Here is a 24,108-nt window from a genome sequence, read left to right as displayed (position 1 = left end):
AAGTGCCACATTTATAGTCATTATTAATCATTTTATTCATCAACAAAATGAGCCAGATTTTTCTCTCTGATCACACAAAAGTATAATGGAAACTGAATGCAGCAGATATACAATAGTTACCTATACAGTGGCCATTATAATAAAAAAAATGACTGCCAAAGGGCCAGTGGAATTAAATGATAAATTGAAAATGCTCAATTAAATCTGAATTTCTTACCATCTTGACATGCCCCACTTTCTCCATACTGACTGAGAGCCAGGGTCATTCCATCCATCAACTGAGCTGTTATAGACCCAAAGGCACTAACTGCTGTTTTCTTATCCTCAGACTTAGTCGACATATTAGTTCTGATTCCAACACTTTCTGTATCTTTCATAGATTTATCTGTAAATATGTAACTGGTATGAACACAAGGAGGGGTGTATAAAACATAGATAAGGTATAATGTTGTGTTAGATCATAAAGTTTTCTTTGCCTTTATTTTATGGACAATGCATTTTCATTTCAAGTATTGTGACATCAAATATTCTAATTGCAATTAAAACCTATGAGATGAAGTAAAGTCAGTTTTAAGTCTGAAAAAGTTCTATTTATGTAAACAACAATTGCCCCCCCCCCACAACCTTTTCCAAAAAAATAAAAACAAAAATGACAACATTATAATACTATTAGTCCTTTACTGAAAGTTTTATTTTTTCAATTGGCTAAAATTGTTGTGTCACAGAATGAATGTTTCATTGTTTACTAAAAGGGTTCATTTAACTACCCAACATGTAGCCTTTTTTCTTACCATCTTTCTCAGATTTCTCATATTCAGATTTTTCCTTTTCATCTTTCTTTGATTCATCATCATCATCATCATCTACATCGCTCTCCTCTGAAGGCTCTTTAGGATCCAAGATATGTACAGAGAAACAATGTCCATCCTTCAACAAAGTAGCTTTAACACTGGATGTTCCTATCAGGATAAAAAAAAAATATTGATTTGTTAAAAAATGAAAATGAATTATATTTTCAAAGGAATATTTCATGATCATTTTATCCTTTACTATCATAGGAAAAAAGCTTCAACACAAACCAATCCATCATAATAATAATTACTCAAATTAATGGTTATGCAGAATGAATATCTAAATTAACAAAATTACCTTGGACAAAATCTGTTCTCTCTGATCTGATCTGACCGCCATCTGATGGGAACAGTGTAGTAGTTATACCAGAAACATGGATCAATTTATTACCAACATCATATCCAGTAAACTGAAATATACATATATCAAATGTTCAAGATAAAACTTTTAATTTTTTCTAAGGGAAAGAAATCTTCTGCTTGAAAACATTTGTTCAAAAGTATCCATGACAACAGAAGAAGTTATTACACCTAGATAGATTATGTCATGAAACTATGTATCAATTTCTGGCTCACAGTTTTTCATGGAGTCCAAACACACTCATTAAATCATAGGTTTCGTCTTTGTGTGTTGTCATTGTAATATGTTTTACTTTTCATCAGTATTTTCACTTCATCCTGATCAGTAGTCCTTGGAAATATAATATAACTGGTTTATTTTCTTGTTCTAACCATGTTCTTTGCCAATGCAAGTACCATGTACTATTCATATGAAAAAATTGAACCCCAGTGAAATAAATATGCCTAAGCATAAGACTATACTTACAGGCCAGAACTCATCAGGAACAGGAGTAGAGACTTGGACTGGTTCTGGTTCAGCAGCCTTCTCCTGGGATGATTTAGACTTTGCACTACCTCTAGAACCTGGTCTCTTCTTATCCTTATCATCCTGAATCAAAAAGTTGATAGTTTTAAGTAGCCATATGGACATAATTTTAATCTGCTATTACTTATACAGGCATCTACCATCATATCACAATATGTATGCATTATCTTGTTTTTTAGTTGACAGTAAAAACAAATTCTCCCATTCTCAGCCATTGATTAACTAGAGGTATTAGAAAATCACTCTAGTTGTTTGAGCCCTACATTTTTTAGCAGTGGCCATGTTTTTGAGGGATTTAAAATAAAAGCAAATTCTTAATGCAGAAACCCTAGGAAATAATCCTACCAAGTTTCATTGAATTCTGTCATGTAGTTTCAGAGGAAAAGATTTTAGAAAATAAAAAAAATCAAATTCAGCAAAAAGGTCAATAAGCAATAACTCCAGAATTTCCTGAAATTTGGCTATGGATATTTCTCATCATGCTGAACATTTTAATTGAGTTACAACAAACAGAGCTCCCTCCAATTAACATTTATCAAGTTTTTTACAGATTTCAATAGAAAAGTGATTCTCTGTCAGTCCATTGTTGGATTACTCCACTGGTAAAATTAAGATTTGACTATCATAAGTAGAGAAATAAAATAAACAACTCATTATTACAAAGGGAGAATCTATAGATATAGTATCATCAAAAACTATTGTCATTTTCTTATCATTGTGAAAAATATAATTTGATTACAATGCAAGAATTCAAAGCTCTCATTATTGAATTTTCATTAATACTATTATTTTTTTTTAACATCATCAAAATCTGAATGACCTTGTAGCTCAAAAAAGTTCTGACAACAACCTATAAATTATTTTTCTTACCTTTTTCCCAGGTGACTTTGACCTTTTAGCACTCTTGGCTCTCTCCTTCTCATCTTCCTCTGCCTTAATTCTATCCTGCTCATCCTTCCAAGCCTTCAACGAATTAGCTCTGACCAGAATGTTACTAGCAGCAGATGATGACCTTTCCTGACTACTGGCTCGGGATCCAGCTTTTGGACTCTTAGATCTGCCTGTGAAACAGATCAAAGGAGGTTACTATTGGTAACATTTACTAGGATAATATAACAGAAAAATGACTAATACTTAAGATTTATTATATAGATAGCAGTGTTTTATTGAATGTTCCCAGTGCAATAAATTTTAATATTTTATACTGTTAAATAAATTTTGTAATTTCACTCACACACTTTCTCCCGCCAAAACGTCACAACTTTGATATCATAAACCAATCACAGAATTTAAAATTCATGTTGAAAATATTGATAAATTATGAAGAAAATCTATGTAATAAATAGGATAATCAATTGGTTATCGTGAATAACCAAAATATGATCACTCCTGCCAAGAATACTTGAGGATTTAACTCATGCATGGAGCAAGTTCCAAGCCCTTGTTAAATCTAGGCGTTCTTCGGCACTTGTGATAATATTTTGGTTATTCACTCTTTCCAATTAATTATCCTACTTATTATCTAGTTAAAAGTCATCACTGACGATCAGTTTATACATGTTAAGTATCTGTTCTTACTTTCACATGTTCAATTTTTTTTTTACAGTAATGCAGCATTGATTGACTCTTAAATTGTTGCCAACTTAAAAGAAAGTTTTCCAAGGTTTACCTTATTAATATGAATTAATTGCCTACTTACTGGGTGATTTGCCAGGAGATTTGCCTCGTTTAGCAGCCTTGGCTTCAGCTTTAGCTGCCTCTTCCTCATCAGACCTCATTTTATCTAGTTCCTGTGAGAGAAGTTTGGCCTGGTACTTAGCTTCCTCTTCTTTGTTCCAATCAGCTATAGACTCCTCCATATATTCCTTGTAGTTCCTGGAGAAAATTCAGACATATACAGAGTAAAAAAAATAAATAAGATGGATTGTGTAAAACAATTTAGATAGAAGTTTATATAAACTGGTATCTAATTGAACTGTTCTGTTCTTCATTATTTAGGAAGGAAAATTTACACACTGATTCATTGTTTTAACTTTCAATTTGTTGCTGTGTATGTATTGTCTAAAATAAATTAACACAAAATTAAAATGTTCAAAAACTTCAAATGATGCAGTGTTCCCTTGTTATATAAAAAAAACCCAAAAACAAACAAACAAAAAATTGTCTCGATGGTGACAATAGAGTAAGTCCCTGAATCCTAAATGTGTACCAGTCTACATGACTCAGGTACTCACCTGAACCCCAAATTACAATGTAATTCTGTGTGCCAGTCTACATGGTTCTGCAGCTCTAGAGAGTAAGGATTGTGAAGAACTACCATCATAGAGTGATCTCTCTTGTTGTAATATGTATCCACAAATGGCAAGTAATATATAGCCTCTCGCAAAATCTGAAGTAGAACATCAAGTTATTTTTATATATAAATATATTGTTTTCCAATAATCTACAAGAAATTTAAAAAGAAAAGGGAAAAATACTTTTGAAAATGATTGCTTCAAGAGTATACCTTTATGAAGCTTTAACTTATGACAAAAAGAGATTCCTTGTGTAACCTAATAATTTATTCACCTGTAGCAATGAATGTTTCTCATGATGTTCAGCAAAGCACCACTGATCCAGTCGTCTTTGTTGTGCATCAACGATTTCATGCATGCTATCCTCTGTGCTCTTATCTGGTTCTGGCTCAATGACTTCCTCATCATCTTGTTCTATGTGACGTACTGGCTTTCCAGCATCATCCTTTTCAAAATGTACGACTGGTAAACAGAATAAAATCTTTGTTAATTATAACTTCAAAATAAGTCATACAAATAGAAACAGTATTTTTTAAACCTGCAAGCAACAAAAGATTACTGATTCAAATATCTTTGAAACAAAAAAGTTTTTCTTTGAAAGAAGTTTCTTTACTGAATTAGACCCTTTCATATTCAGTTATGTATCATTTTTGACATTTTTTTTTAGGAATTACAATCCCATTTGCTGATTTTACTATTTTACAAAAGTCAATTATACAATAGAATATGTTCAAAGTATGTGAGAAATGGTTTTGTGTTTTGAAATAATATTACAATGACCGATATATTCAACTGGCAGATATCAGATTACATGGAGTCTACTAAGATCTCAAAGAGTGAGAGCCAGTGAAAAATAATTTTGCCATATGTAGAACGTTTGACTGATGATATTACCAGTATAATTGATTACTATGGTGACACAACTAACCTGAGTTACTTCTGGACCTCCTCTTCTCGGGTGTACTGGACCGTGATGATGGACGTAATATACCCTTCCTACTACTCCTACCACTATCGGCTGACCCTGGTCGGGATCCATCAGGAGACATACCATTCTGTACACCTACATCACTTTTCCTCTGCACAAGTCCCATCTCCTCAAGAGGGGTTGGGGATGCAGCTCCTGTAATGTTTACATTTTAAAAAGTAAATATCTAATACTAGTAGTTAGACTTGCCTACCAGTGAAGTAATACATCAAATATAACATTATCAATATAAACATGTAAGGTACATCTAATAACCTGAAATGAAAATTATAAAAACAAGCCTTAAGAACTATCACAGGAATGTGTGTTGATTCTGTCCTTTATAAGGCAAACATAACAATCTGACTTAACATATAACAGTACATGAAATTTCATACACTCTATTACGTATTGAACATTAAGAATACTGAATCAATCCGTTCACTGTGATTGTTTTTAGTTTTTATACAAAAGTAACAGAAGAAAGGTCAATATTTCTGGTTATGTTATGTAGCATTATAAATACATTCATGTATCTATATAACTTTTTAAATACATTCTGATGTATTCTATTCTAGCTCAATCTGTCCAGGTATAACATGCCTTACAAGCTGATCTATCTCTGATTACTAAGTGGCCACTAATGGAAATCTCTAATAAAATTTTACATTCTTAAAATTTTCAAAGAAAGAACATCTCTCTATGATTTTATGTATCAAGTATAGGTGCATTTTTTAAAAGTAAAAGAAATTACAGTATGTATCAAGTACAACAACATACATAAGGCACCATCAATAACAATATGAATTACTTTGGTCGAAGGATGCTTATGATACTAATTAGGGGGAGGAAGCTTTCTATAAAAAGTAGGGACAGATGCTTTTGATACTACGAGAACTAAGAGGAAGAATGATGCTTTAGATTCTAGGTGGAGGAATGATGCTTTAGATTCTAGGTGGAGGAATGATGCTTTTGATACTAGGTATGGGAATGATGCTTTTGATTCTAGGTATAGGGTGAAGCTTTTGATACTAGGTAAAGGAATGATGCTTTCGATACTAGGTAGGGGGTGACGCTTTTGATACTAGGTAAAGGAATGATGCTTTTGATTCTAGATGGAGGAATGATGCTTTAGATTCTAGGTAAAGGAATGATGCTTTTGATTCTAGGTGGGGGTGACGCTTTTGATACTAGGTATGGGAATGATGCTTTTGATTCTAGGTATAGGGTGACGCTTTTGATACTAGGTAAAGGAATGATGCTTTCGATACTAGGTAGGGGGTGACGCTTTTGATACAAAATGTACTAGGTAAAGGAATGATGCATTTGATTCTAGGTGGAGGAATGATGCTTTAGATTCTAGGTAAAGGAATGATGCTTTTGATTCTAGGTAGGGGGTGACACTTTTGATACTAGGTAGGGGGTGACGCTTTTGATACTAGGTAAAGGAATGATGCTTTCGATACTAGGTAGGGGGTGACGCTTTTGATACAAAATGTACTAGGTAAAGGAATGATGCATTTGATTCTAGGTGGAGGAATGATGCTTTAGATTCTAGGTAAAGGAATGATGCTTTTGATTCTAGGTAGGGGGTGACGCTTTTGATACTAGGTAGGGGGTGACGCTTTTGATACTAGGTAAAAGAATGATGCTTTTGCTTCTAGGTGGAGGAATGATGCTTTAGATTCAAGGTAAAGGATTGATGCTTTTGATTCTAGGTAAAGGAATAATGTTTGATAAAAGGTGGAGGAATAATGCTTTTGGTTCTAGGTGGAGGAAAGATGCTTTTGATTCTAGTAGGCAGGGGAATGATGCTTCTGTGACTAGGTGGGGGAATGATGCTTTTGATTCAAGTTGGGGAATGCTTGTTTTTATAATAATTAGGGGGTTGATGCTTTGATACTAGTTAAGGGGTTGATGCTTTGATACTAGTTAAGGGGTTGATGCTTTGATACTAGTTAAGGGGTTGATGCTTTGATACTAGTTAAGAGGTTGATGCTTTGATACTAGGTATGGAGTTGATGCTTTGATACTAGTTAGGGGGTTGATGCTTTGATACTAGTTAGGGGGTTGATGCTTTGATAATAGTTAAGGGGTTAATGCTTTGATACTAGTTAGGGGGATGATGCTTTGATACTAGTTAGGGGGATGATGCTTTGATAATAGTTAGGGGGTTGATGCTTTGATAATAGTTAAGGGGTTAATGCTTTGATACTAGTTAGGGGGATGATGCTTTGATACTAGTTAGGGGGATGATGTTTTGATACTAGGTACAGAGATGATGCTTTGATACTAGGTATGGAGATGATGCTTTGATACTAGGTATGGAGTTGATGCTTTGATACTAGGAGGGGAAAGGAGGTTTTTGATACTATGATGGGGAAGGAAGCTTTTGATTGGAAAGGTAGGGCAACACTGACTATATGCATGGATATAATAAGCCATAGACTACAACATGCTGGGCAGATACTACATCAAGCAAATCACAAGTTACGTTTTGGTTTCTTCTTGGATCGAGAGGGACGTTTTTTGGTTTTGGTATCGGTGACATGCTTGGCTGGTGGGATAGGCGACACAGCTGGAGTAGCATCAGAGGAAGATGTGCCAGATATAGAGTAATCAATTAAATCAGAATCTATTCCTGTTAAAAAATATAAGTGTTGCCAATAATTAGTCAGTCAGTATATATCCCTGTTCAAACAAAATGTACCAGTACACAAATGTTACATGACATTAAGAAATGGAGCATATACTAGGTATCTCAATCATACAGTATAATTCATTAGAATCTTTATCAATGTTAAAAAAAAACAGAATAAAGGGAAAAACAATCTTCTTAGAAATATGGCAGATTGCACATAAATGCATACATATAAATAAATCTCTATAATTCAATCATAGTATACTGTAATAGAACAATGTACTCATTCTTCATATAAAAGCACTTGTCTTTTTTTTTTACAAAATTGGTTACAAAAAAACTGAATCAAACTTAATTAAGGAAAATGCATGTTTTGAGACTTTTGACAGTGATAAGTTTTTTGATGTTGAACTTATATTTAAATTTATCAATGTCAATGTAAGTTTGAATATTGTTTCACAGAACATTTTACTAGATGTATAGTAAATAAAGTCATCGTGTAAATTATTTACACTCCAATACCATACAGACAAGGATAAAACCCTGTTCACCACCAGTGGATCTATAGAAATGGCATAATAATAAAAGCTGATATATTTCTATGCAGCTAACAAATACTAAAAGCAATACAGGGTCTATAACAATAAATCAACATTCCTAAAAAACAATAAAAGGTTTTATTATAACCTAAGAATAAGAAATAAAATATTAAAGCTATATATATCAATTTTCTCAACAAATAATGTATGGATTAAATATAGAAAAATAATTATCAAATTCTACCACCAAAAAATTAGTTCTTATCATTTAATGTTCAAAATAAAATTTAGAAAAAAAACCTACTATAATACAATTGTAAGGTGTGGGTTCTATCAATGTTAAAAGAAGTGATCATATAAACTGAATGAAATAAAATAATATAAATATAAGCAGGAATTCTGAATAACATGGAATGTGCAAAGGTAAGAAGTAAAGATGTTTTTATAAGTCATGCTTTGTTCAGTTAAGGATCATTTCATGTTCTATGGCTTTAAACTGTCTTTTTCATCACTGAATAAGTTGATACAAACAAAATCAATAAAATATGGTTCTTTTACAGTTACTTTGAATACAATTACTTAATCACATGTGAAAAGCAAATACTTATCATTCAGCTACTAAATTGTTAAAAAAAATAAAGATTACAGAATTTATAATATAATTTAAACATAACTATGTCTCTTAAAGTTTATCAAAAAATTATTCAAAATTGAGTTAAAGTTTCAGCCATATGAATGATCCATACAAGTGTGTTATTTTTATGAAGCAGAGAAGTCAACTAAATCACTGAGCAGTATCTTTTCAGGTCCAATATTGGACAGTTCTTTGTAAGGTAATACTGTAGATATCAGACTACTACAGTAATTCAGTTGACTAGAGATAATTATGCAGTATTAATGATATGATAAAACTTACTAGGAATTGGATCAATTCTCACTGTACACACAGAAAATAAAGCAACCATTATAATGCCCATGTCAAGTAAAGCAGTGATATTATCCAGCTTATGTCTATAGCCTGCTTTTATTTTTCTCAGCAAAATGATTTAGAGCAAAAAATTAATACATGAACAGTGTTTCTTAATTTATTAATACTGTTACTCATAACAGAGCATGCTCATACAATGTCTGTTTTACCTACCATGCTGTCATATGGTTTTAAAGGATATTATTTATTTCATCAATAGATAAACTGCCTGATTATGAAGTTACATGCAAATCATACATAGTCATTTATTGTCATATATTTAGTGATGATATACTGATTGAAGCATTCATACATCATCATGACAGAGCATGACAAAAACTTTTCCTGCTAACAGTTTGTTGCAAAATTATGCAAATAAAACAAACATTTTATAATTTTTTTTTCATTACATAAAACCTAGGAGAGTAGTGGACATTTTTTTGTGAATTACAGGTGAAAATATCAATACCGCTGTTATCTGAGATGTCACGCACACACACAACAACACTATAGAGATACAGAGACTATATTTACCTGATCGTTCCTCAGAGGGAGTTGACATTGGTTCTTTCATTATAGACTTCAGATGATGTGGTATCATTCCTTTGAAAAATGGGTATGGATCATCCCAAGGGATTGCCGAATGGACAACTCCCTCACTGGTCTTACTCATAATAAATCCATTAGGATCAGTTGTAGACCAGTCCATACATTCAAATACAAACTGTTTAAAGGCTCTGTCGATCTCTGAAATGAAGATTGATAAATAAATACATTAATTTATGGCACATGAAAGTTTTTCAAAAATTTCAGATATGTTATGAAAAAAAATAATACTTCATATTATTATTTAAATCAATGACACAGAAAAGTACAATACCTGACTGTGAAAGGCCACCAGTAGCACAGAAATGAACTAATTCTTGTAACCTAGCAGCACGTTCCTTGGCTACAGCTGATGTCGGCCTTGGCAGGTCTAACATAGCTGAGAATGGAAGTTTCTCTAACATTTCCTTCTCAACAGCTTGAGCATCAAATCCATAAATAGATTTAAGATGTTGACAGTTCTGTGAGATTTTATCATTAACATTGATCAGCAGCGGGCCTGTTGGTTTCTCTGGGGGACGTTCTGGTAGATCAAATACATCAGACAGAATCTATAATAATAAAAAAAAAAACAAAACTAGTCTTTTCATTGAATTAGTCAAACTAGCTAAATTTATGTGCATTTAAAGTGCAGATTAATAGAATTAATATTTATCAAATGTGGTCAATTTTTGTCTTTTAAGAATAGATTTGCTTTATTTATTTTGGGTATTTTTACAACTGGTATAGGTATTGCCCATCATTGAAGATTGTGTAGAATTTTAATTGTTCGTTGCTTGGCTTTCGGTGTATGACTGTCTCATTAGCAACCATACCACATCTCCTATTTTTATATGGGTGTTGTTAGATGAAACTTTTTTAAAGCCTAAGATTTTACCCTCTCATATCTGTAGCTAATATAATGGCAGTAATTGAGTTTTATATAAACTGTCACAATTGATTTATAACTTCTTTTTTTCTTTAAAACAGATGATCTGAGGTACAGCTATTCTAATGACAATCAAGTCTGATCTTGGCAATTTCCTACTAAGGTACAATTTACCGTCTATTTGATGTATATCATATTTCTCCGAGACTTACATTATGTTCTTCCTCTGTAAGAGCAAGTTTAAATGCCATCCCACTGATGTATTTAGCCAGTTCAGAATTCAGACCATCTTTTCTCTTTGGAGGAAGTTGTTCTGTAGGTGGGTCTGTATTACTCTCTGTAGCTACAACCTGTAAAAAACAACAAATTAAACTTAGAAAATCTTATTTATAGCCAGTTCTTACTGTCCAATCAAACTAATGCTTTGTAGAGTGTGTTGGTTTTACTGAAAACTAGAGGAAAAAATAAATAAAAGAAAATGGTGTTATTTAAAACCAGAGCAAAAAAAATCAATTAATACTATATATCATATGATAAAATTCAAATGAAATTGTAAAATGATGCTTCAAAACTCACATCATAATTCAACATTTCGTAAATTACAGGAATATCCCATTCCTTTGTATCTCAGAATAGGGAAGGGATGCTGGCCTACTCCAGCACACACTGTATGACAAGGGGTACTGTGACAGAATCCTGGGGTATACAGTTCATTCAATCATTATATTCTCATGTTTCTGTAATAAATCCCCAGGGTTGGGAATGTACTGACCTGTTCCAACATACAGTGTAGAACTAGGGGTACTGTGACAGATTCCTGGGGTATACAGTTCATTAGATCATTGTAAAATCTCATGTCTGTCTGTGTGACAGTTTCCTGTTCTGGTATAACCAATGTTGATGGAGGAGCAGCACCTTTATCTGCAGCAGGAGTTGGGGCACCTGACACTGGCTTGGCTTCATCTGTAATAGATAACTGAAATCTTCACTCATCTTTCTCATAATTTTGAAATAAAAATTCAAAGAAAGTTAACTATACAAAAATGTTTTGGAATACATAGGGAATCACACATTGAGAATAACTGGTGTACAACAGAGAATTCAATTTGGAGAATAAAAGGAACCAATAGAAGAAAATTGCAGAAAAAAAAACAATTAAAACCTGACATTTTTTTCTTCAAATTTTGACATGGAAATGATCTATTGTGGTTACTTATGAAACATATTGAACAATTTTTTATGATGGAAAGTTCAATTTCAATTTATTAAAGTTATCGTTTTTAGAATTAAATACTCTATTCTTTTAAAATAAGATACATATCCATATTTGGCTATCTAATAAAAGAAAACATTACCACCACCAGGAGATGCTGGAGAGGGTTGTCCAAAAACTGGAACATTTATAAGTTTTAGGTTTTCCAGGTAATTGCCATACTGTCTCTTGGAATCAATCAAGTCATATATCATACAAGCAATGTCTTCATATATAGCTGTCCCAAAGTTTGCCTAAAATAAAATCATAGGTCAAAATACAATTTTGACATTGGTAACATATTGCAATTTATTGTAATCGTTCAATGCTAATGATATGCATAACATCCCATTCATGATTAATATTTAAATATGTGTAATTCTTATTTATGTCATTAATAATTGGTGAATCTGTTAAATTAAACTGAATGAAACCTTTTGTTCTGCATCTTCTAAGTTTTCAGGAACAATAAGATTTTTAATTTCATAATCAAGTCTAGCAATGTTGTGAAGCTTAGATTCATCAGGTGGTCTCTGTAGAAGTAATAACACATCCTTCCAGAATATCTTTAATTGTTTCTTCATCTTCTGTTTCTTTTTCCTTTCCTCCTCCTCTAAGGCTGTGGAAGAAAAAAAGTAAATAATTTCTCAACAGTATTACATTTTACCAGATGTGTAGATAACTAAAAGCATTAAAAACTCTAGATAATTTTGGAATTAAGAGTCATTCATTTACTAAGGACACTAAAAATAAATAACATTTTCAATAAGGTTTTGCAAACAGCTGACTTTTTTAATTACATGATGAATGAAATAAAAAGTAAAGTCAGAGAAATTTATGCCTAGTTTTATCACTGAGATCCAAATAAAATTCTTGAATTACAACCACAGAAAAAAAATGTATAGTTGCTGCAATAATACTGATTCCACTTCTAATCCTAGTGCCATAAAAATAATTCTAGCTTCCATGAGAAAAACTCCCAAAACCTGTGCAAACCAACTATTACCAGTATATACCAACAAGTTTACAACTTAACATGAATAATATTTTTAAACTGTTTCTCATGATCTACAGAAATAAATGAGATATTGTGTATGGGAATGACACCTTGCAAGTAAATGAGAAATGCTGGGATTGATATGTGTTTGTCAATAAAATGATTGGGAAATGACATTCAACTAAATGTTGGGATACTGAATTAATGAAAGGCATGCCTTCTATAAAGGGTACATCCAAAATTGCCAAATCCCAGATTACTAAGTCAAATCTGCCTATTCCAAAATTTCTGACTTGAAAAATGTGAAAAAAGATATAATATAACATCTTGAGGAAAAGGTCACAGGCTTTAACATTATAGAATATACATTAGAATGTACTCTGTATTTAACATCAGTTTCAACACTACTCTGGCATAGATGAGTTTAAAATAAAAATTAACCTACATGTATTCACAGTTCCATCAATCTAAAACAATTAACTGATCAATAAAGGCTGTCAGTATAGTATCTGTTCTTTGTCAGTCTTAATTAATGGGATCCAAACTAACTTAACAAATATCTGATAAATACTAATATGTAACAGTAGTGTTACTTTTTATAAGTGGTTAGTTGGTCATTTGGGATTCCGCAAAATGGGAATTTGCAATCTGTGATTCGGCAACCTACTGATAATTTGAGTAAAGTACACCTATGGAATAGGGAACTGAATGTTTGAATCACTGGTTTAAGTATAGAATATTCCTCATGCAAAATAAATTTTAAGTAAAGGTTAAAAAATAAAGCAATTATCACAAATTCATTCCTAAAAAAAGTATACTGTAAAGTAAGAAAAGAACAAATGCAATATAAACATATAGTAAATACTTGGAGCTTACACTTGCAACATCAAACCATTATCTACCTACCCATCTGTTTTTTACATGGAGACCTAGATCTGGCTAAAAGTGAACAATGATATGGATGATAATGATCATGTGACATTGAATGGAAAAGTGTCATGTGGCATGAAAACTCTTCTATTACATATCCTGCAAATACTGATATTATCTCTGATCAAACTGTTTAGTTATATTTATACCAAGGTTTTATGATTGATATTAAAGATAAATCGTAAAGAAAATCACTTATTTAACCTGTACTGGTCCTATGATACATGTACCAGTTCATTGATGATTTTTTTTTACAGAATCTGTAAGGCCATCAGTCATTAATTGTTGACAGAGCAAAACACAGGTGGAATAAGGAATGAGAAAATAAACTGCTTGTAAATATGAAGATAACTGATAGTTTCACTTCAAACTAAAAAGAACAAAATAGTTTTGGAGAAAAATTTCAATCCAACCAGATCTTATAATATAGTGAAGTAACTGTGATTCTACCTAGTGTTTTCTCATCTTTTTCTATTTGTGGCTCTTCTTCTTTTGGTTCAAATCTATCATAATCCTGAGAGTTTATTTTCATAATAGACTCAACATTTATTCCCAGCTCAGCAAGCTCTTTAAACAGATGTTGGTTGTTGTATCCGTATACTATGATATAATGTTGTGCTCCATCATCAGGTTCATCATCTATAAATACACATAAATATACAGTAAAATATTCAGAAAACCACTATGGTTTAGGATGAGGTAACTTTTAATCACAACCAATCTAGCATCACAGTAGAAATGTCAAAAATGAAATCAAGATAGTCAAACAAATAAATGATATTTTTTATTTAAGTTTATCTGGGTGGTGTTATCATTCAGTGGTATACCATCTCCTAGAATCTAAGACTGTATATACATAAGTAGCGCTAAGAAAGCAGGTGTACGAGGGTTTCCTTGTCGTTCATTGAAGACCAATGGGTGGCCTTGGGCTGACATTTTCATCCAGATTGGGTTGTTGTCTCTGACATATTCACCATACCTATTCTCGTTATAATTCTTCTATTGTTTATATCAAGTTTTCTGTTAGTTTCTTTTCAGATTTTTAGTGTTTCATTGACTTATAATTAATGCATGTTTCTTTTTTATTTCTTCTTTTAAATCACTGTTCTGGATAAAGCATCCAAGTGTAACCTCAACAACAGAAAATTTATCCATAAAATAAACCCTGAATTTTTACCAATATATTTTCCAGTATCATCTTCTTCTCCTCTTTTCCTCAGTTTTGATCCCTCTTTGGCAGATTGTGGTTCTGGAGTCTTTTTTCCTCCTTTTCCTTTTCCAGCAGACTTGGGTTTATCTTTCTTGGCTGATCCTTTCTTTTCTTTCCCTTTATCTGTAGCTGCCTAAAATGAATGAACAGTTTTTAAAATTACATGTATTTCAATTACAGCAGAGAATTTTTTCAAACTATTTTTAGCATTAGAGTTAAGAAGAAAATTATAATCTGTTTATATTGAACTGTAACTGAATGGAAAACAGAAATTGATTTTCAGATACAGAAACATGTATTAACTAATAACATTTAAAATGGCTTTAAAAATTACTCCCTGATATGGAAAACATCACTGAAAATGAAAGGGCATAAATTGAAACTGACAAAATAATACTATGTGCCATCAGATAGATTAATACCAACTCATCAAACTTTTTCCAATGAAGAAACACACTTTCTTAAATGGTGCTTATCTATGAAACATGCATCACTCAATGTATATATGGTGAAATATAACAGTTCCATGCAAAAGATGACTAATGTTAACAGAAAATGACAAATGGTAACACAGTTTCTACTTTCAGTTTCTACAAGGATATTGGCAATATACACGAGTGAGATTCAAATCTTCAAAAATACAGTTTGTTCCATAAATAATTAGCAATTAATTCTTAAGACAATGCTGTAGAAACTGAAGAAATACAATGAATTAAACCTAAACAATTTCAATAACAAAAGAAATTTTACCAAACTATTATCCAACCTTTAATTTTCTATTGGTAATGGTGTGGTCAAAGATACACTAACTTCAATATGAACTTTATAAGGAATATTACAAAGAACATGAATGACTTTAAAATGATATTTATTTTTGCTGCTAAAGGTAGGGAATGAAATGAGGCTAGTTAAATACCAATGAACTTGCAATTTAAACAATTTGACATTTTTTTGTAAGAAAACATAAGCAAATAGCTCTAAAAGCAAGTCACATCCTGAAGGGAAAAATTGTAAGCCCCACAAAACACTGTATTTCTTTCCATGCATTTGCAATTTGAAAATAGCTTCTCGGAATTTGAAACAAGTATAGACTGGTTGTGTCCAATCTAAATGTATGCATGTGTCTTTGACAGATCCAGCACCACTAAGCAAAACACTGATCTTACATCCAGATTTATCTGTTGATTTCTCAAAATCTCTGTCTTCAAACAAATTGACATCACTATGTTAATGCTACTTTCAAGAACTCTAAAGTTTATCAACCAAACAAAACATAAACAAAAAATCTATTAAACAAGGGAGTGTACCACATAGTACCTAAATGAATTTATCTACACCTGCAATCAGAAAAAAAAACTCAGGAAGAAATAAAATGTTGACTTGAAAAGAATATTCAATCTACCATTGCATCAGGACAATTTTTTCTACTATCTCACCTTTTTTGTTAATTTTGGACCCTCCTCTATTATAAGATCAACCTGCATGTGTTGTTTAAACAGAAAGATAAAATATGGAAGTATACATATATACTCATTTTAAACACACTTATTATCCTATCTATACATTAATGACATACCTAATTTGTTAAATGTTAAAAGTCATCTGCTCCACTACTTTTAAAGTTGTTTTTTTAAATATGCCATTCTCCTGTGAATCAATTAATAAGTGAAAAAAACTGAAGGTACATACATATTTATAAAGAGGGAGATTTTGGGTTAAAATAGTGATTTTAAAACAAAACTCTTCATACCTTCCTTTCTTGTTCTCTTCTTTTCTGGTCATTTGATTTTATCCACAATAATTTAAATTTGAGAAGTTTGGCCAGGAGAGGCAATGGGATCTCATCATTATTATCCAGTATTGTCTTGACTGGCTCTGTCACTTCATAATGTTGAGGTACTTCTTTAGGCTTCTTTCCTTTAGGATTACCCAATTCTCTAACCTTAAAAGATACAATTGTACATGTACATTGTGTAAACTTACATCAAAACAAAGAATTGTTATGAAGCAAAACCTCATTTTTGTCTTTACCAATTTTTATACTATTTTGAATGTCACAAGTGTTACATTGTCCTTTTGATAAATATTCTAATTTGAAAGTATTAGATAGTATCTTGTATCTTTTCTTACAGTTTAAAGCAAATGACTTGTTTACCTCATTTTCAAGCACATCCCTTGAGATGATACTGAACAGTTTTCTGGAACCAGCAGCTACAGTCTCTCCTAGTATGTTTATCCATGTATAATCTTCAACTCTGTTACCTACTACAAATGTTATGTTTGCTTTCCAGTTTTCCTATAAATAAAAGAGGATTACAAACTAACAAATAAATATAAGTACATTTGGATCAGTATTTTTTTTCTTTGATGTTTAAGTTCTATTTATCAATTATTGTTCTACAAAGGAAGTCAAATGGTAGAGAAATTCAAAAATAATAAAATGAAAATTAATCTAATATACACTATTGGTAAACAAAATTTTCAAGATGCCAAAAAAAGAACTTGTCACTGGAATTTACTCTATATCCTGCATTTTCATGACTTCATAACAGATCATGTAAATCATTAAACTAAGATTTGATTAAACCTAGCAGCCCTGAGACTCATTTGGGGATAGGGTATGGACTTTTGTTTCATCAAGAGCATGTTTAACCTGTTTCATAATATGTGCCCACAAGGAGCTAAATAGTAGAGTAGTCCAAAAATAGTAAAATGAAATAGTGTGGGTAAAAAAAAATTCTTTAAGACGACAGAAGAGCGGTTACCAGCACATGAATACACTAATTCAGATCTGTCTCCGATTAACCTTTTGACGTCAGAGACAAAAATGCAATTTTACTTTGTTAGGTCAGTAATCTATCAGTTGAAGGCGAGCTCAATATCAAAAGAACATGAAAATATATTAGTTTCATTGATGGGTATCCGCAAGTGTGAATATATTATCATGACATCACAGCAAAACATGTGAAAGTTGAAATAAAATTTGATAAGGACCAAGCAGCTCTGAGACTTTGCTGAGGATTCTCTTGTTGCTTTTGTTTCCTTAGCTTTCAGGTTTAAACTATCTAATACATGGTTGTATTATCATAAAGGTCCACTATGCTAACAGCAAGAAAAAGCATCAATATCCAGTTTTCACGTAATTTCAGGACCATGAAAAAAGCATCCTGGCAGCTTCATTTTCATATACTTTGTAAATGCAATTGAGAATCAAACCAGACTCGGAAAAACTTCCGTAGCTTCAAATTGAATCATATATAGCTTTTTCCACAATAAGAGATGACCAAAATATTCAATGGTATGGCTGTTTATAGGTATACTGCTGTACCCTCTTTCCGATGTATACCTAATTCCGTGGTATTATTAATATCCCTTTTTGTATGGAACTGATTCCACATGCTTGGGTCACAGGTCAGAGGTTGTAGATACTGAACCAGACCTGTTTCATGAAGACAACAAGAAAGATCAAATTGCCTGTATTCCAGGTAACTTCCAAGTTTTAAGAACAACATAGAGTATTTCCAACTTTTCCAAAACCTGTGTATGCCATATTATTTAATCCCTTTTAGAAAAGTAGAAAATATGCATGAAACCAATCAATCGATATTGATTTTTCGTCTGCCATTAAGTAAAGCTTCCCAAACAACAATCATGTGACAGTGTTCTAGCTAGGATTTGAAAATAGAGGGGCACAGGAAAGAGTGCACTTTAATGCACAGATTGTTTTTTTTTTCAACAAAAAAGGATCATTGATTTTGTATGTCTGTGTTAAGTCAGTAATTTGTATTCTTATTGCTTGCCTGCCAACTTTTGAAAATGAGGGTTGCATCATAATTTGCAAACCGAGTAAATTTGACTGCATGATTCAGATATGCATGACATCCTTATTGTATTGAAAGACCTGTCTATATAGAACTTGAGATAAAGAATACTACAGACACTGTGAAGTCAGCCTCATATCTTGACCTACACTTAGAAATCAATGGTAAAGGAAAACTATTGACCAAACTTTACGACATACGTGATGACTTTTCATTCAGAATTGTCAACTTTCCTTTCATCTGTGGCAACATCCCTTCAGCTCCTGCATATGGAGTGTTCATATCACAACTCATACGTTATGCCAGAGTTTGCCGAAACTACGTAGACTTTTTGTATCGTGCTAGAACTCTAACAAATAGGCTTCTGGAACAGGGTTATGTTGCTACAAGATTGAAGTCATCACTACAGAAGTTTTATGGCTGTCATCATGAACTCATGGATCGTTATGGTGTATCCATCAGCACCATGAAAAGTGAGTAGAAGGAATATTATTTCCTATAACTATTGCAATTACAACTTATGGAATATGTCCTTTACTGTTGAAGATATAGAAAATTTTTTTAAAATATTGAAATTATAAGGGAAGTAACTGACATTTCGAATATACAAACATTTGCATCATGCAATTGTTTACACCAGTAGTTTTACAAAAGTTAGACCTGTTAACTTGAAAATACGTGTATTTGTACAATTAATTGTGCAGTAAAAATTAATTATTAACCAATGATTGGCTGTCCATAAAATTGTTATAGATCCAATCGGGATTCATTTTCTATTAGTCAATCATTATCCGATAACCCTGGTCAGCTGATTGATCACCGATAATTACCTGAGGGTTAATTATGACAGGATGTAGTTAACGAATGTGACACTTCTTAATTGGCTTGGGGTAATTTATTAACAAGTGGAAATCTTAAAGGGCCATTCAGATAATTGTAAATGGGCACTAAGGGGGCACTCAATAGGGGCAGAGGGGCACGGGCATGATAGGGGCACAGCACTCCTCCATTTTGTCCTAGCTAGGACACTGTGTGACCAAAATACGTCATGTGTCATACTAATTAACTATAAAAAGCCAGATTAACAAAAAATGAACATTTTCTAAGGATTTGACAAATTAAAATATCAAACATATTTTCCCTCACCTTAAAAACATTGTGCTTAGAAAAATTCAATGGAAATTTATAGTTAAACAGTATTTAATACTAGAAATTTTTCACAATTAACAAATTTAAGCTATCAGCTTGATGCTTAGAAATCTGCCTTCAATGCAATACAGAATGGATATTTTTTGTTTTACAGTTTTTGATGATTTTATTAAAGTTGTTCAAATGTATAAATGATTTAATTTTCCAAGTTAGAATTATCAAATGAAAAATGGTATATGAAATACTTATATAATAATATTTAAATATTTATCAATTAAAAATTAGCCAGTTTCAATAATCTAATGATTGAGATCACCTAGTATATCAATTTTAAGTAATCTAAAATATTCTAAATGATTTCAATTCTTAATCAATTTAAATCAAATGATTATTTGAATAGGAAATGAAATAAGATAAATATCTTTTTGAAATAATTTGCCTTAAAGAATGAAGTGTTTGAATTCTCAAATATAAATATTTCTCTTTAAATAGACTAAAAAATATATTTTATAAAGTTATTTTTGTCCAGTGCTATATTTTTTCAATAAATCCAATACTTGCATATTTCTATTTATTTAGTGGAATCGTATCCCATTTGGCTCCCCATACTTGTTTAATCTCTGAACCAGAAATGCACGGATTTGGGGTACGACAACAATAATGGCAGATGATTGACATTTGACTTTAAGTCACAGGTGTAATAATTAAATAAAGACATGCACATAAGATAATTTACAGAAGTGGAAAGTAGAATTCTGAATTTTATTTTTCTGAATAATATTAGCGTCGTCTGGTCAAATTGGTAACTGGATCAGAAGAATATTATTTTGACCAACAGAATGGGGGTTCCCCAGTATACTATAACTACCAATGCTGGACAATTAATTAGCCCCAAAACATTTTGAACCGTAAGTTGACATAACATTTTTTTTAGAACAATTCAAACCATTTATCATAAGGAAGATTTTTAAGCGTTATAGGTTTCAACAGTCTCGTATTATTTTTGACTCTTGACAAATTACTGACATGGTGTCATTGGTGATGATATGCAATGCATGTATTCAATGCTGTTTGTTGTTGTTTTTTAACTATACTTTAGTGGCACATCAATCAATCTAACCTCTTCAAAAGGTGCAGCAAGTAATGCCGCTTCCCACTTCGCAGCCCCTCCTTGGCCAGCTGCACTTTTAGCTCGTTTTCCTGCCTTAGACATTCTGAAAGGTAAATAATCAGACTTTTTCCGCCATAGCTGTTTGAGGGTTGCTAAGAATCTGCACCTGCGCAAGAATGACTTCCGACAACAGAAGATAACTTCCGTTTGTTTTAACTTCTCGGGACTTTACGTTTGTGTGATAGTAAAGTCGGACTATCCCGTAAAAATGGCTTGTCAGGTACCCTTAAAAATTAATATAATTAGGCAATGTACATCAAAACCGTCATTTTTATTAAAGAAATATTTTGCACGGAATATTGGACATATAGCAGAATGTAATGCGGTAATACTCAAAGAGTTTGGAGATCCAAGGAAAGTACTAACAATAGAAAAATGTGAAGTTGCTACTCCATCAGAACATAATGTACTTGTAAAAATGTTGATGGCTCCTATTAATCCATCAGACATTAATACTATCGAAGGTACATATCATATACGACCAAAACTACCCGCTTTTGTTGGTAATGAAGGGGTCGGTGAGGTAGTTGAAGTAGGGAATAATGTTAAAGATCTGAAGAAAGGTGACTGGGTGATTCCATCAGAAGCAGCCTGGGGTACATGGAGAGAGTATGCTGTGACAGATGAAAGTAAAGTTCAGAAAATTGACAATGACATACCACTTCTTAGTGCTGCTACTATAATGGTTAACCCTTGTACTGCTTATCGCATGTTGAAGGACTTTGAACATCTAGAAAAAGGTGATGTAATCATTCAGAATGGAGCAAATAGTGCTGTTGGACAGTGTGTCATTCAGCTTGCAAAAGAGTGGGGAATCAAGACTATAAATATCATCAGAGATAGGCCAGATATTGACGATCTTTCATTTAGTTTAAAGGAGCTGGGTGCTACTGAAGTTGTTACCGAAGAGTTTGTTCGTACTCCAGCAATGAAGGAGTTAATCAGTTATTATGGACATAAGCCAAAGTTAGCTTTGAATTGTGTTGGTGGTAAAAGTGCAACGGAATTAATAAGATTTTTGAACCAGGGAGGAACAATGGTCACATATGGTGGTATGTCAAAGAAACCAGTTTTAATACCAACAGGAGCATTGATATTTAAAGAAGTGAAGTTAGTTGGTTATTGGAATACTCAGTGGAATGTATTGAATAAAAACAGTATTGCAAAAGTTAAAATGTATACAGACTTGTGTTCCATGATAAGAAACTGTAAACTGTTACCTCCAAAGAGTGAATTAGTTTCTTTGGAAAACTTCAGTGAAGCTATTCAGAAGTCTATGGAAGGATTTCAAGATAGGAAGCAAGTTCTTGAAATAAATCAATGAATAGAAAACTTGAATCAATATTATAACCATGTTTTGGAATTGAAAACAATTTGCAAAAGTGCATTTTGTTCCTTATGAAATGCTAAGGTACTTATAAAGTCACAAATTCCATGGACTAGACACGTCTTAAAAATGACATGACATTTATGTATACTTATTTAAAACACTCATGTTAAAAAACCAACAAAGTAATTTTTAACTATTCATGTGCATGTACAGGATGCTATTATACAGTGTATAAGATACTTTTAATCTGTGAAATAAAGTATAATTATTCCTAATTTTTAAATTTTTAATGTCTTGAATTAGGTATAGAAACTGAACAATCTTACGTAAGGCAGTGTAGCATATCATAACAGCTGATTTTAATCAGCTTGAGAAACTGAATATTATGTGATGCGATCCAGGCATCTCTGTGTCTGGTGAAAATTTGTACAGACAGACTGTTAGAAACCCAGTTTTTTTAATCAAAGGCAAAAGTAGCATTGTTAAAGGAGTACTGTAACCAACCATAGTGATTTGAAGTGATCACCTTACAAGCCAATCAAACAACTTATTTCAAAGATAAAATTGCAACGGCCAAGACCCAGTTTATTTGATTAAAGAGAAGCACAATTTATTTTTAGCTTAAAGATCAAAGGTCTTCAACCCTGCAAACGCTCTGCAGGTTGTTTACCCATATGTAAAATGTCAAAATCCTATAGTTTTAATAAACAAATATGTCACAACCAAATCATGATGTGTTACATTAAAAAACCAAACCGCAAAATTCAACCATACATTGTAGGTCACAAGTCACCAATCTTGGCACTTGACATATCACCTTAGGGATAAAACCAGTGCATGTCAAATATCAAAATCTGACCAATATATTGGAAGACATTTAGTCATAGCCTGGCCACAAGCAAACATGAACCACCAATATAGTCACTAACTTAAGGGCAATGCAATTTTTTTTTGTGGCCGTACACAAATCGTAATTTATTTACAATAGCCTTAATTAAAAATGAGTTTTGCACAATAGTTCACAAGCTACATATGCATTGTTTTATAGTTAGTTAATTCCAGTTGTGGATCCAGAAATTCCAAAAGTGGAGGGGGCCCACTCCAGTGATTAATTAATGTCTTGAAGTACATGAAGATATTTCATGCCTTTCAGGACCAAAACCATTGACAAATTGAACAGAGCCTGCTTTGATGGGATGAGCTGAATCTTTATTGTGGTATCTTAATTCTGACTCAAGCCAATTCAGTGGTCAATATGGGCTCTTTTGGAGAAGCAGTCATAACAAATTTCAAAATCTTTGCTGTGGCTCAGGTGGGGATGGAACCCATGATCTCCTGCACTTGAGGCAAGCATGCCAACCAGACCCTTGAGGGGTTCACAGTTCAAGTGATTTCCATTTTTTTACTATATAATCTTAACTTAGCAAGCATAAAGGAGGGGCATCCGTAGGATCCACCTATCCTATATCCATCTGTAGTCTTCCTACAATCTAGCTTATGTTTGTTCTTTATTGCCCTATGTTCAGTTAATAGTCATTATATTGCTTCACTCTTCTTTTATTCTGTCTCCATGATTATTTTTAGTTTTTGGTAGATATTGTTATACATGTTACTTTTTTTCTTGACATC

The 24,108-nt window shown here is 32.4% G+C and overlaps 2 protein-coding genes across 10 annotated transcripts in view; one reads left to right on the top strand and one right to left on the bottom strand.

Annotated features, from left to right (window-relative positions):
• The window catches only part of LOC148615271 (sperm-associated antigen 17-like), a 33,836-nt gene extending 12,590 nt beyond the window's left edge, over positions 1 to 21,246 (bottom strand). For 4 of the 9 annotated variants that reach the window (XM_088590042.1, XM_088590050.1, XM_088590051.1 and 1 more), the window contains exons 1-24: positions 21,099 to 21,246; positions 17,164 to 17,304; positions 16,759 to 16,950; positions 16,175 to 16,210; positions 14,976 to 15,141; positions 14,249 to 14,437; positions 13,775 to 13,807; positions 12,306 to 12,490; positions 11,975 to 12,125; positions 11,392 to 11,582; positions 10,832 to 10,969; positions 10,026 to 10,302; positions 9,680 to 9,892; positions 9,095 to 9,115; positions 7,493 to 7,639; positions 4,960 to 5,154; positions 4,306 to 4,493; positions 3,972 to 4,126; positions 3,437 to 3,612; positions 2,608 to 2,798; positions 1,678 to 1,800; positions 1,150 to 1,261; positions 792 to 959; positions 218 to 385 (exon numbers count right to left, since the gene is read on the bottom strand). In XM_088590042.1, the coding sequence (XP_088446168.1) occupies positions 218 to 385; positions 792 to 959; positions 1,150 to 1,261; positions 1,678 to 1,800; positions 2,608 to 2,798; positions 3,437 to 3,612; positions 3,972 to 4,126; positions 4,306 to 4,493; positions 4,960 to 5,154; positions 7,493 to 7,639; positions 9,095 to 9,115; positions 9,680 to 9,892; positions 10,026 to 10,302; positions 10,832 to 10,969; positions 11,392 to 11,582; positions 11,975 to 12,125; positions 12,306 to 12,490; positions 13,775 to 13,807; positions 14,249 to 14,437; positions 14,976 to 15,141; positions 16,175 to 16,210; positions 16,759 to 16,950; positions 17,164 to 17,304; positions 21,099 to 21,191 (3,649 nt within the window). In that variant the 5' untranslated portion in view covers positions 21,192 to 21,246. The remainder of the gene's footprint in view (positions 1 to 217; positions 386 to 791; positions 960 to 1,149; positions 1,262 to 1,677; positions 1,801 to 2,607; positions 2,799 to 3,436; positions 3,613 to 3,971; positions 4,127 to 4,305; positions 4,494 to 4,959; positions 5,155 to 7,492; positions 7,640 to 9,094; positions 9,116 to 9,679; positions 9,893 to 10,025; positions 10,303 to 10,831; positions 10,970 to 11,391; positions 11,583 to 11,974; positions 12,126 to 12,305; positions 12,491 to 13,774; positions 13,808 to 14,248; positions 14,438 to 14,975; positions 15,142 to 16,174; positions 16,211 to 16,758; positions 16,951 to 17,163; positions 17,305 to 21,098) is intronic. The other 5 variants (XM_088590048.1, XM_088590045.1, XM_088590046.1 and 2 more) reach the window with 5 other exon arrangements.
• Positions 21,247 to 21,311: 65 nt separating this feature from the next.
• LOC148615270 (enoyl-[acyl-carrier-protein] reductase, mitochondrial-like) lies at positions 21,312 to 22,749 on the top strand. Its single transcript, XM_088590041.1, has one exon. The coding sequence runs from the start codon at positions 21,358 to 21,360 to the stop codon at positions 22,471 to 22,473; it is 1,116 nt and encodes a 371-aa protein (XP_088446167.1). The 5' UTR covers positions 21,312 to 21,357; the 3' UTR covers positions 22,474 to 22,749.
• The last annotated feature ends 1,359 nt before the right edge of the window (positions 22,750 to 24,108 follow it).

The sequence above is a fragment of the Perna viridis genome, chromosome 6, assembly GCF_037379345.1.
Source record: "Perna viridis isolate PV_CMFRI_1.1 ecotype Kerala chromosome 6, ASM3737934v1, whole genome shotgun sequence".
Classification (NCBI taxonomy): Eukaryota; Metazoa; Mollusca; class Bivalvia; order Mytilida; family Mytilidae; genus Perna; species Perna viridis.
Note: the sequence above shows the minus strand (reverse complement) of the source record. Positions and strands in the feature narration are given on the sequence as shown.

What these genes read in the sequence shown, in the direction of transcription:
- LOC148615270 (XM_088590041.1), top strand. Translation starts at nt 21,358, where the DNA reads ATGGCTTGTCAGGTACCCTTAAAAATTAATATAATTAGGCAATGTACA.